Source organism: Magnolia sinica, chromosome 3 (assembly GCF_029962835.1).
Source record: "Magnolia sinica isolate HGM2019 chromosome 3, MsV1, whole genome shotgun sequence".
In the NCBI taxonomy this organism is placed as follows: domain Eukaryota; kingdom Viridiplantae; phylum Streptophyta; class Magnoliopsida; order Magnoliales; family Magnoliaceae; genus Magnolia; species Magnolia sinica.
In genome coordinates this window covers 120,214,292-120,228,545 of record NC_080575.1, presented here as the reverse complement: position 1 = coordinate 120,228,545, position 14,254 = coordinate 120,214,292, and the positions used below count along the sequence as shown (strand labels likewise).

The 14,254-nt window shown below is 38.8% G+C and overlaps 1 protein-coding gene across 3 annotated transcripts in view; it reads right to left on the bottom strand.

Moving 5' to 3' along the window:
- The window catches only part of LOC131240986 (uncharacterized), a 57,534-nt gene that overhangs the window by 14,583 nt on the left and 28,697 nt on the right, over window positions 1-14,254 (bottom strand). For all 3 annotated transcript variants that reach the window (XM_058239573.1, XM_058239572.1, XM_058239574.1), the window contains 2 exons: window positions 360-508; window positions 118-261 (listed from right to left, as the gene is read on the bottom strand). In XM_058239573.1, coding sequence (XP_058095556.1) covers window positions 118-261; window positions 360-508 — 293 coding nt within the window. The remainder of the gene's footprint in view (window positions 1-117; window positions 262-359; window positions 509-14,254) is intronic.

Sequence of the window (14,254 nt, the reverse complement as noted above, 5' to 3'; positions counted from 1 at the left end):
ATGCTTTTCAGTTTTAACAAAATGGGTTGGTACTGGTATAATATTGCAATCAACATAAAAAGTAATGTGCAAAAATCAGGCAACATCAAGATACCAGTGTAAGAGACTGAGAAGTACCTCAACTATGCCTTTTCGAGGAGCATGGATGGCTAGGCATAAGCAATAATCGCTCTTCGATTGTTCATAGTAGGGTGTACTTGATGTTGTTGTATTTTGGTCAACGAGCATCTCCATGAAAAGGCAGCACGCATCACGGTATCCCTGAAAGCAGGATAATCAAATACAACGTCAGCCAGAAAAATAAATAAATAAAGGATCGTTTCAGATATGATTCGATTCCTTGGATACTGAGTACAAACCTTCCATAGTCGCACGACAACAAGTGCCTGTGTATCCAGGAGCAAAATGCGACCAAGCGAATCAGTTATAGCAGCCAGTGTACCACTTGGAGATAGGGTGAGTTTCTCTCCCTTCCTGGGGTGATCTTTCAAACATGTCAGAGGAGATGCTGCCACAATTATATCAGCAAGAAATCAGTTGAAGGATTTCAATCGCAGAAATTATAGTTGAAATTTCAGGTTAACAGAATACTAGGAACATTTCCTATTGATGAGTTTTACTGTCGAAATTGTTTAAATACAGGCAGAAAAATATGTAGATCAGCTCCGAGCTTCTCACCCTGTGGAAAAAACCAAGGGCCTGATTTACATTTCATTATCAACTATTGCACTAGGATGTTATGAATTGTTGAGCAAATTGCAATCTTCTGCTCCCACAGGCAACTTCTCATCATAGGAAACAGCACCATAGAAGTTGCCATTGACAATTAACTTCATTCAGTAAATGGACCTAAAAATCAAAGCACAGTGAACAGAAACTGAAACCTGGTACCCATGTGGCATGGGAATGAGTTCTGAAAGACTTTGCAATGCTTTTTTTTTTCTTTAATAAATCTTAGTCACGTGATGAAGCTCTAGGAGAGAGTGGTGGAACAGCAAAGACTAAGACAAGAAACACAGGTATTGAAATAAATAAATAAAGTTCGGATTCGTGTCAGAGAGATGAACAACTGGAAAAAAAAAAATCTACTTGAGACAATTTTTCAGCCTGGTTTAGGCTTCAACTCATCAAAGGCAGGCCAAACCAAGTCAACTTGGTTTTGGTCCAAAACGAGTTGAAGACCAAAACTGGGATTTAAAACCAGGGTACAATTGTCCCGTTACAAGAGCGAGAACAGCTGGGGGTGAGACCCATGACTACCCAGTATTGGAGGATCTAGGTCTCTACCAAGGCTCAGCTATTAGCCTTTACCTTCTGCACTTGTTCTAGATGAACTACCCGCTAAGGAAGTCCCTTGGTGTATGTTGAATGAGCAAGATGTGGTGTTGGTTTGTGAGAGTAGAGGAGAGAAATGCTAAATTTTAGATTGGATGAGGGCTCCAGAATCTGGAGGCTTTAAAATTAGCAGAACCAAGACTGTTTGAATGCAACTTCAGTAGGAACAATTATACAATCGAGACCAAGAGATTGCTCAAACCAATTTGTTTCATTATCTTGGTTCTATTATCAAAATGATGGTGAGATAAGTGAGGATGTTTCCAATAAAATTAGAAATGAATGGATAAAGTGGTGTAGCATGATCATCGCACACCTATGAAACTAAAGGGATTTTTTTTGTAGATGGCCATTTGACCAGCTATGCTATATGGGGCAGCATTGGAAGGAAGCACAAGCAGATATTGAGCATTACAGAGACGAGGATGTTGATATGGATGTATGGAAGACTTAGAAGAATAAAATTATAAATGAGGTCATCTGAAGCAGCCTGGGACATAAAATAATGGAGAGAGCATTTAAATGGTTTGGTTAGGTGCAAAGAAGACCAGAGACAGCTCCAGCAAGCAGGGAAATACTGATAATGTTTGAAGGGCATGAAAAGAGGATGAGAGGAAGATCTATGTACTTGGATCAAGATGATGAGGGATATAGAGGCTTTTCACTAACTCCGGATAGTGACATATATAACATTGATTGGTGAAACATGATTGTAAAGCTGACGCACAGTTGGAACAAGACTATGATAATATGATGTTTGAGTCACTTCTCGCAACAAGAAACATGAATAATGTACCGTACATGCAAAAATAATAGAATACATGCATACAACTAAACATGAATTCTGATGATGGGGACATCACGCGCACTCACGCCGCCTCCCCTATGCACGTACGCCAGAAGGAGGGCCCCACCGTCGATCTGGATCGATGACGACGTCCAGGGAGAGCCTCCTACCTAAAAGTCGAAGTTTTGATTCAAAAGAATGGGTCCGTTAGTCAAGAAAAGCCCATCATGGGATCTCATGATCGTAGCCCACTAGTCAAATTGATTTCATATTTTAGGTTTTGCTTATTAATGTTATTTAGAACATTATGGACGCTTTAAATTTCTTTAATTAGTTTTTATTTTAGTTTACTTCATCGCCAAGTAATAGGTTGCGCACATGGCGCGAGTTTTGGGGTATAGGGTTTTCTTATAAATAGGCACCCCTTGTAGCTTTTTTTTAATTGATTGAAGATTAATAAAAATTCTGCGTTTTCCTACTCTCCGAGTTGTGAAGCCTAATTGGGTGCGAAGCCCTCCCTTCATCGAAGGGTTAACTACCGTGGTGCGAAGCCACATCTATCCCGATTCGCCCTATCCATCACCATCTCTACTACCCATCTTCTATCATCCCTTACTTCTCATCTCACCTCATCATCTACACTTCGAATCAATCATCTATTGCAACAATTCTCTTCCCCACATCAGAATTTCAGAATCTGGCCCTCCAGGAGGGCTGAAACTTCTGCGGAGCACCACGCACAAACCGTACATCGGATTGAGCTGAGATTTGGGGGTTTTGGAGTCCTTCCCTGGCCGACCAGGGCCAAGGTGGCCTTTGTCTGAATAGTAGGCCCCACAAACATGCGAATGGGATCACACGCACGTGCGAATGGGCCATTGTTGTTGTCCACACGTACGGTACTTCTCTGGTTCGTCTCTCTCCTCTCTTTCACTCCGCTTTCACCCAAAATCCCTAAACTTAACCCTAAATTACTCAAATCTCCAATTTTATGCCCATTTTCTTACCCTAGGGTTCCTTGATTTGAAATTGGTGAATCCCTTGGATTAGGGACTGATTACTACGCATGTGTGGATGATTATTTCTTATCTTTGAATATCGTTTGATTCATAATTTTTATTGATCCAGCCCTATCATGTGTAGGCCTAGACCTACATAGACTCCCCTTAATTGAATGTTTGTACTTTCATGTGGGATGTGGAATTTGTGTAATTGTTTCTGAACTAACGTGATCTTAAGCCTAAAATCTCGCATATCATATTTAATTTTCATGTCCTGCATCAAATTTGGTATCAGAGCTTAGGGTTCCTATAGGGGAATGCATTACATGTTTAGGGTTTAGTTATTTATGGCCATTAAGCATCAATTCTCATCATATATGGCTATTTAGAGGTCCATAAACCCTGACATAAGCTGTTGAAATTTTCTGTTATCCCCTTATTTGAATTATTTTAGAAATTAACTTAGTTTTCTATTTCTAGGTTTAAAAAATTTCCTTTTCTATTTTTTAGAAACTAATTTTTTAGAAACTTTCTTAATCTGTTTTTAGAAACTAATTTTCTTTCCTTTTCTTTTTTAGAAACTAGTTTACTTTCCTTTTTTTTTTTTAGAAACTAACTTACTTTCTATTTTTAGAAACTTTCCTTTTTCTTTTTCTTTAGAAACTAGGTTGTTTTTTTTAGAAACTTTTCTAATTTGTTTTTTTTAGAAGCTTTCCTAATTTGTTTCTTTAGAAACTTTCCTAATTTGTTTTTAAAAACTTTCCTTTTTCGTTTTTAGAAACTAGGTTGCTTTTCTTTAGAAACTTCCTAATTTGTTTTTTTAGAAACTTTCCTAATTTGTTTTTTTTATAGACACTTTCCTAATTTGTTTTTCTTAGAAACTTTCCTTTTTCGTTTTTAGAAACCAGGTTGCTTTTTTTTAGAAACTTTCCTAACTTGTTTTAAAAACTTACCTTTTTCGTTTTTAGAAACTAGGTTGTTTCTTTTTTAAAAAATTAAATAAATAAATAAATAAATAATCTTACATTTTGACAACTATATTGCTGAATTTTGGTTGGCACCCTACACTAAACATGGAACAATTGCAAAAGTCACTAAACAAACTGTCCCAAAAGTTGGAGTTTATGATTAAGCGCTTAGAAATAAACCAATACTTAAAACAGCTTGATGTGTGCATTACCCAACTAAAGACCATCGCCAGGACAAACCCCACCATTGGGGTAGATGTCCCATCTCAGGCAGGTGGCCCAGTGGATAGACCAATAAATGGAGTTGGTAATTAATTATAGGTGTGCACCCGTGCAGCCACCCCATGAGAGACATCAAGACCACTATTTTGAGGGGTATGACACGTGCGGCCTTGTGGCTGGAGAGAGTGCACCAGACGCTAGTGTAGAGTTACCCACTGAGGCCATTCCAATAATAGATGAGTTACGTGATGTCTTTCCTGATGATCTACCGGATGAGTCTCCCCCTAGGAAGGATATAGAGCACACCAGAACATGGGACACCGTAATACCTACGGCTGAGTTTGCGTTTAATAGTTCTATCGATACGTCCACAGGTCTCGGTCCTTACGAAGTCGTTACTGTTTATAAACCTGGGAAACCTATTGATCTTGTCCCTATGTCACCGTCTCATAGGGTGTCAAAGCCTACGGAGTCTTTTGCGCATCACATTCATTCATGGCATTAAGAAATCAGGCAGAAGATCACTACTAGTAATGAACATTACAAATTTTCTGCAAACTAATATAAATGTTTCAAAGAATTCAATATTGGGGACTCTGTGATAGTCCGCATCTAGCCCGAATGGTACCCTCTGGGGGCCGTTCGTAAGTTACACGCGCGTAGTGCTGGACCCTTCAAAATTATAAAACGAAACGGTCTCAATGCGTATGAGGTAGATCTTCCACCTTCTATGGGAATTAGTTTTACATTCAACGTGGAGGATCTAGTTACTTTTCAGGGGACCACTAATACTTTGTCCGGACCTTCACCTACCTGTCCTCATTCCCCATATTTATCCCTTGAACAATGGCCCCTTCCCGACCCATTTTCCTAGCCTCTACCTCCCACACCCACTCTTCTTGACCTTTCTTCCCGGCCTCTACCTCCCATACCGACCCTTCCCGACCCATTTTTCCAACCTCTACGTCTCAGACCTACCCGTCCCAACCCATTTTCCCAGCCTCTACCTCTCATACCTACCCGTCCCGACCCATTTTTCCAGCCTTTACGTCTCATACTTACCCTTCCCAACCCATTTTCCCAGCCTCTACCTCTCATACCTACCCGTCCAGACCCATCTTCCCAGCCTCTATCTCCCATACCTATCCTTCCCGACCCATTTTTCCAGCCTCTACCTCCCATACATAACCTTCACACACCCAAAAGGAAAAAGAGGATATCCTGGACCATTATATAGTTTCAACGTCGGACAGCGGGTTTCAGAAGTACCTATTTAAATGGAAGTCACGCCCATCTTCAGACAGCACGTGGCCCACTGAGAAGGAGCTTCAGAGACTTGATCCTAACATCTTGGAGCAGTTAAAGAGTTTTATTTCGCCAGTGGTGAAATCTTCGTAGCCGGAGAGAATTGATGAGGACATCACGCACACACGTGCACTCACGCCGCCCCCCTATGCACATACGCCAGGAGGGCCCCACCGTCAATCTGGATCGATGACGACGTCCAAGGAGGGCCTCCTACCTAGAAGTCGAAGTTTTAATTCAAAAAAGTGGGCCTGTTAGTCAAGAAAAGCCCATCATGGGATCTCATGATCGTGGCCCACTAATCAAATTGATTTCATATTTTAGGTTTTGCTTATTAATGTTATTTAGAACATCATGGACGCTTTAGATTTCTTTGATTAGTTTTTATTTTAGTTTACTTCATCGCCAAGTAATAGGTTGTACACATGACGCGAGTTTTGGGGTATAGGGTTTTCTTATAAATAGGCACCCCTTGTAGCTTTTTTTAATTGATTGAAGATTAATAAAAATTCTGCATTTTCCTACTCTCTGTTTTGTGAAGCCCAATTGGGTGCGAAGTCCTCCTTTCATCGAAGGGTTAACTACCGTGGTACGAAGCCACATCTATCCCGATTCGCCCTATCCATCGCCATCTCTACTACCCATCTTCTATCATTCCTTCTTCTCATCTCACCTCATCATCTACACTTCGAATCAATCATCTATTGCAACAATTCTCCTCCCCACATCAGAATTTCAAAATTTGGCCCTACAGGAGGGCTGAAACTTCGGCGGAGCACCACGCACAAACCGTACATCGGATCGAGCTGAAATTTGGAGGTTTTGGAGTCCTTCCCTGGCCGACCAGGGCCAAGGTGGCCTTTATCTGAATAGTGGGCCCCACACACGTGCGGCTAGGATCACACGCACGTGCGTCTGGGCCATTGTTATTGTCCACGCGTGCGGTACTTCTCTGTTTCGTCTCTCTCCTCTCTTTCACTCCGCTTTCACCCAAAATCCCTAAACCTAACCCTAAATTACTCAAATCTCCAATTTTATGCCCCTTTTCTTACCCTAGGGTTCCTTGATTTGAAATTAGTGAATCCCTTGGATTAGGGACTGATTACTACGCATGTGTGGATGATTATTTCTTATCTTTGAGTATCGTTTGGTTCATAATTTTTATTGATCCAGCCCTATCATATGTAGGCCTAGACCCGCATAGATTCCCCTTAATTGAATGTTTGGACTTTCATGTGGGATATGGAATTTATGTAATTGTTTCTGAACTAACGTGATCTTAAGCCTGAAATCTCGCATATCATATTTAATTTTCATGTCCTGCATCATCTGACCTATCATCATCAGTCTTGTCACCTATGGTAATATTGATTTCATAATAGAAAATGCTAATTTCATAATAGCAGCTAAGTTCTATGCTTTTTCTCTAACACTCAGTTGCACAAGCCTTCCACTTGATGCCACGCCCACATTAACTCATGCTTAAGGTTCACATTCCCGCTCCCTCTTGCCAACCATTTCTACTTGCTGACATTTTGAAGAAAACACTTCTCCACTCCTACACCCAAATCCAAGTTTCTTAATATTGGAAGTGGAGGGCATATCAGTTAGGCCCAAAAACCATGGAGCACGGGGCATATCGGACCATCAGACCGGTATCACATCATTTTTTTGGGGCATATTGGCCAAAATTTATTTAGTCACTAAAGGTTTTGAAAAATTATCAAGAAGACAGGAAAAGATCTAACACACCAAAATGTATCATGTTTTTAACACATACAATAGCGTGTTATACCATTCTTTGATAGAAGTGTTGTCTATCGGCCAAACCCACTAAATCTCAACCAAATATACGAATTTAACACGAGTCAAACATGATTGCAGGATTAGCGCCCATTACATTGAACTACGACGAAATGATGATGAAAAAAATGAAAAAATAAATAAATAAATAAATACTCCTAATGTTTCCGAAAATGGTCCATTTTGCTTCAATCATCAAATCCCACTCAAATCTCGTGTTCTGATCCCAAAATGTGGCATAGATCTAGTGTAAAATGAGTTTGTAAGCTCTCCCAATGGTTGAAATGAATAAGTAGAAAATGAGAGGAAAACTGGGGTAAATTTTTGAAATTGGGCGATATGCTTGTATTGGCAGAATCCGCCTCATATCTTACATTTCATGTATGTAACTATGCTCTAAGCTTTCTTTTCACAGGCCACTAACTAGATGGATATCATACTCCAAATGCCTTCATTTTTAGGATCTGTCCTAGACTCATACCAGAATCCAGATACCTTCCGTAAGTGCAAGGTATTCAATAACAATAATAGCTGGCATAATGGCCAGCTGTTGGACCATTTTGTAATGGTCAAATTTTTTTAAAGAAAAAAAAAAAAAAACATGAAAAAAATACTTAGAATATATATATATATAGGATACCAAATATATATTCTTTTCTGGTTTTAAACATGCTTATGGTGGTGTAATGGGCCATTTTTAGTAAGATTGCATCTAGGGTTGTCTGATGATATTATTACCCTGAGAAGCTTCGACTAACTTCAAAACTCCTATATTTAATATTCTACATATCTAATATCAACAATTCAACATAAACTTGAGAAAAAAATTAATTAATTAATTAATTTTGAATGAATAGTATCGGGCCAATTTACACTTGAATGCCCTTAAAATTGTCTGAAATTCATGCAATCTGTGGAACTAATCCCACTAATGCATATCCGTAACCATTTAACACCATTTTTGTCAAGAAATTTGACGAAAAAACTAAGATTAAATCCAAATGAATAGTATCAGGCCAATTTAGGAAGACATCACTATTCATCCCAAAAATGATCCGAATTTACCAAAAATGCCAAAAAATAGAAAATGAGATGACAAACACTGATTTAGTGCAGGCATGTGTAGATCTAAACTTTATCCGTGTATTTGAACAATCTACAATCCGAATATTTTATAAAAAAATAAAAGAAATTTTGAAATTTGTTGGAAATTATATAAAAACCAGCAAAAAAAAATTAAAATGAAAATTATACAAACATGGCCAAATTTAACACAAATCTAGCAAGATTTGGTTGATTTGGAAGTAATGTTGAATCAATACATTTACAGTAAGAAAAAAAAATAAAAAGAATAAAAGGAACTTTTACCTATTTTTTCAATTTTCCCAAATTTAGTCCCAGATCTTCAATTATTTAAAAATGGCTTAAATTTTATGTTTTAATCTTCGAAAATTGCACAAATCTGGTCAAATATGGGTTAAAAATAATATCAAGAAGAAAAAAAATGTCAAAAGGAGAAGGGAAAATGGAAGAATGAAAAGTAGCCACTAAAAGGGGACCTATATATGTAATGGTGCTGGCCTATTACGTAACTGTTTTGTACAACTTGTTCATACATGAACCATGAGGTATTTTCATAGAATTATTATGTGCAAGTTGGTTATTAGCATTTCTCTCTTGATATCTCAAGCTAACAAGGGAAGCTCCCAAAACAGAGATTTACAAAAAAAGGGCAGGATTGCCCAATAGAAGAAAAAAGACAATTCACCCACTTCTACCAACCACAATCACACCATTGCCAATAATACAATCAAAGGAGAAAACAAGGTATAAAAGAAATCTCTAATCTACTTTCAAAGAAAAGCCATTCTCCACTGCTCCACAACAGGCTTCCTACTTTAAACTCATAAGGACACCCTGGCCGAATGATCTCCCAAGAGAGATTCTGCCTCCCTCTTGGATGAATCTGTACCCTCACCCAGGCTGGAAATATAATTGTTGATAACACCATCCACATCAACAATCACCCACTCCAAAGAAATTGGGGGCTCTAAACAAAAAAGGGGGCAGTGTATAATCAGCTAGTACACCAAAGGGGTCTCCCTAGACTAGTGTTTGATTGGGGGCTGCGTCCGTTTAGGTTGGACTTGGCATGGTTTATGATTGAAGATTTTAATGATCTGATTAAGAATTGGTGGGCATCAATAAAGGATCAGGGCTATGCAGGTTCCTCTTTATGTCAAAAGTTGCATGGTTATATACACACACACACACACAAAGAGAGAGAGAGAGAGAGAGAGAGAGATAGAGTTGTCTACATTGTTGCAGGAAATTCAAGCTTTAAATATTAAAGATGAGAGGTCAAAATTGTCAAAAGAGGAGTTAGCTTGGCGAGAGGTCAACAATGCTAAATATAATGCAATGCTAAGGGAAGATGATATTAAATGGAGAAAAAGATCAGGCGCGTTTTGGATCAAGGAGGAGGTCAGAAACACTAGATTTTTTTCATGCAATGGCTAGTGCTCAGGCAAGAGTAAATAAAATCAAGAGTGTAGAAGTGGAGGGAGAGAGGGCAAAGAAAAAAAATTAAAAAACAAAGATGTGAAATGCTATAGTAAAATTTTATAAAAATCTTCTTGTGGGAGAAGAGTGGTCTAGTCTGAAAATAGATAATCTTTTCTTTGAGGCAATTCCAAGAGAATAGGCGGAAGGATTGGAGAAGCATTTTTCAGAAGAGGAAATTGAACATGCAATTGATGAGTTACGAAAGGATAAAGCTCCAGGTCCAGACAAATTCCTATTGCTTTTTTCAAGAATTTTGGGAAATGACTAAAGAAGGTCTAATTGTTTTTTATAAATGAGTTTTATAACATAAGAAAAACAACAGTTGAATTGGGTGCTACGTTCATTGCTTTGGTTCTGAAAAAGATATGGGGTGGGGAGCTTGAGGGATTTCAAACCATTAGCTTGTTGGGTAGTCCGTATAAAATTTTAGCAAAGTTATTGGCTTCAAGGTTTCGGGCAGTGTTGAGTACGGTAATTTCAAAATCGAAAGGTGCTTTTTGTAACAGATCGGCAAATAGTGATTAGTGCTTTGTTTGTGCATGAAGTCATAGATTCACAACATAAGGAAGAGAAGAAAAATAAAAAAAAATGGGTGATTTATCAACTGGACTGAGAAAAGGCATTTGACAATGTGGATTGAGAATTTTTAGATTATATGTTGGATCGTTTGGGGTATGGGGATGGATGCATACATGTGTCAAGTCGGCAAAATTATCGGTTTTGGTAAATGGTTCTCCGAAAGGTTATTTCTCAACATCGTGGGATTTGAGAAAAAGGGACCCGTTATCTCCATATTTATTTGTAGTAGCGATGGAGACTTTAAGTCGTATGATTCAAAGAAGTGTGGAATGAAAACTTATAGAAGGTTTCAAAGTGGATAAGTTAGAATTCTGAGTGTCACACTTACAATATGTGGATGATATGATTCTATTTTGTGAGGCGGAAGTACAAAAAGTGGACAATTTAAGGAAGATTATCTCTTGCTCTGAGGCGATCTCAAGATTGAGGGTGAATATAAGTAAATGTGAATTATTGGGGATACATTTATCTAAATAAGAGGAGGGAGATTTGGCGAGTAGTTGTGGGTGTTGGCCAAGGTCCTTTCCTTCAACCTATTTAGTCTTACCACTAGGCATATGAAAACTGTCTAAGCCTTGTGGGATAAGGAGGTAGAAAGATTTGACAAGAAGCTCTTGGTTTGGAAAAGAAGATATTTGTCCTTAAAGGGAAGATTGACTTTGATAAGTCCAATGACTCGGTTTATTATATGTTTTTATTTAGATGTCTGAAACAAGTTGTCAATCATCTGGATTAAATTATGTGAGATTTTCTTTGGCAAGGTGCAGAAGAGAAGCAAAAATTCCATCTAATGAAATGAGAGGTGTGCACGCCTTTTTATGAGAGGGGAGCTGGCACAAGAAGTTTCGAATAGATGAATCCTACACTTTTGGGGAAATGGCTTTTGCATCTGGGTGGGGAGGAAGGTTTTCTGTGGAAACGGGTTATAGCTAGGAAATATGGATTAGAGGAAGGGGGTAAAGGTATAAGAGCATCTATTTTATATAGAGCATCGAGGGTATGGAAAGAAAAAGCAGCTTTGAGAAGGACGTTTATAGAAGGGGTAGGTTTCTCATTGGGAGATGGAAGGAGTATCCGATTTTAGGTTGACATCTAGTTGGGAGACAATCCTTTTCGAGAAGATTTTCCTAGTTTGGCTAGAATAGCAGTGAACCAAAATATTGTGGTTGTTAGTTGTTACTCTATATAAGGGAATGAAGTGATTTAGGCCCCTCTATTTAGAAGAAATTTGTTGGAAGAGGAAGAAGCAGCGATGAGTAAATTGTTAGGAATGCTTCTAAAGGTATCACCAGCAGTGGGAGCACGGGATTCTATGGAGCGGATGAAAGAAAAAAAAAAATTTTAAATCTCAATCAAATCATTCTATAATTTCCTACTTGGGTCTTCATCAGAGAGGGTTTTTAGTCATACAGACGCTGATGGTGTTACAGGGCTCCTCCCAAAGTAGCGGCTTTGGGTTCGCTTGTGGTAAGGAACAAGGTGCTAATTATCTCCATAGGAGAAGAATGGTGCTACCGAACATATGTTTGATGTGCATGCAGAATGAAGAGATGGTGGATCATCTTTTTCTTCATTGCACTTTTATGAGAGAAGTTTGGAATAAATTCTTCAGATTATTTGGAATATATTGGGTTATGTCTAAATCTACAGAAAGCTTCTTCCAAGCAGGGAATGGAGGAGGAATTGGTAAGGAAAGGAAAGCTATATGGAATTTGTACTTGTTGGGTTGAATTTGGCCTGTGTGGGAGGAAAGGAAGAATGGGTGCTTTCGAAATCAAAGTAGAAGGGCTTGTCTTCGAAAGGGCTCTAGGGCGAATGCTTGTAAAGGAGTAGGGTAGTTTTCATTTTAGTTTTTTTCCTTTTCCCTTTTTCCTTGTTTTTTGTATTCTTTTGGCTTGGGCCTATTATAATAAATTATCGCTAGAGCCCCCAAAAAAAGGCCATTTAATTCCTCAAATAGGCCGCAACGTAAAAAGAAAAAAGAATCATCATAACCTAAGACTTATCCCAACTAACTGGTTTACTGGGGTCAGCGACAAAAATCATATTCAACCATTCCAGTCTATAACAGAACATATCCTCAATTAAACCATAGGTCCTCCAGTTCTTTTCTTACTACCCCCCATCTTTTAGGGCCTTCCCGTTGCCCTTTTAGATCCAACTTGAACCAACTAACTCCTAACCGATGCAATTATTCGTCTCTATTGCACATGAGCAAACCAACCAAGACTACAAAGAAAAAAGAATGTCCAGAAATTTTTATTTAGCTACCCATTTCTTTTCTACATTATGACCCACCTGATGAGTGATATAGCATGAATTTTGAGCCAAAGGATCAAATTAGTGCAAGCAACCTGATAGAAAACTCAGATTCGACATACATGCTTCAAACTGGCACATTTGCTTGCCAGTGCATGGGCAGGGCTCTACACGCATGTGGTATGACGTATGAGCAAAGCTCTAGAAATGAAAAATAAACCTTTTACAGCCTGTTTGTTTTTTTTCGATTGCACTGTAAATAGGCATTTATTTTTTACACTTGTAATTCATTTCATTTGCTTTCCCTTGAAGTTGACAGCTGCTCATGTTTGGAAGCTGTGACGCTAAAACCAAGGAAAAGATCAAACAAATCCACTAAAATTTGTGGGGCCCACTGGTATGCATGTCTGATCCATGCCGTCCATCTGTTTTACCTGCTCATTTTAGGGCATGAGCAGATCTGAAGCTCATTTCATGCATCATTTTATAGCTCACCCCTTGTTTCCTCTGGTGTGGTCCACTTGAGCTTACAATCTGCTTCATTTTTTGGGCCGTGCCCTAAAATGAGACAGTAAAATGAATGGACAACGTGGATCAGACACATACATTATGGTGGGACCCACAAATTTTACCACTAGGCAATCCTGGTCCATTTCATGCATGCATAGTTTTTCGAGGCGCATTTAGGAGAGGTATTTCCCTCTTTTCCAAACATCATTTTAAAGTAATTATGACTCATTTACACCTATTTGCAGTGTAATTCTCAAAAACAAACAGGCCCTTAAGGTACCTCTAATTATAAAATCCCTACTCGAGGAGGTGCACAATTAGCTGATTTAGAATTAATTAGGGCCATCACTGGTAGGGACCAACCCATCAGGCTCTCAATCCAAACCCGCGATGGGCTAGGAATGGGTTTACTTTTTAGGGCCATGGGCTCGGACCTGATCTTCAGACCCAAAAAATAAACAGGCTAGGCCTAGGGTTGAATGTAATAAGATTTTTCTATTCAAAGCCTCGCCCAAGAATAAATCTAGGCCCATTTACATCTTCCATGGGTCGGGATTGGGCCCAACTTTCTGGCATGCAAGCTAGGGCCAGGCTGAAATTTCATGCCCAGAATTCAAATTGCCCAAGCTCTGGGTAAGAACTGACCTCATCACAGCCTGTTGACAGCCCTAGAGTAGCTATTAATAAAAATCATCCATCAGTAGAAGGGACCCCTTTCAGCTGATAATTTGCTAAAATATCCAGGCGAAGCGGGTAGAGGTCAGGGTTTTAAATAGCGTGTGGCGCATAGCGTAGTGTTTGGCCCTCTATAGCATGTAGCATGAGCTACACGACTAAATAGTTTTTAATTAAAATAATAGAAAAAATATGATAAAATTTACAAAATGCATAATTCCTACGAGTTCTTGACTGTGAATCTG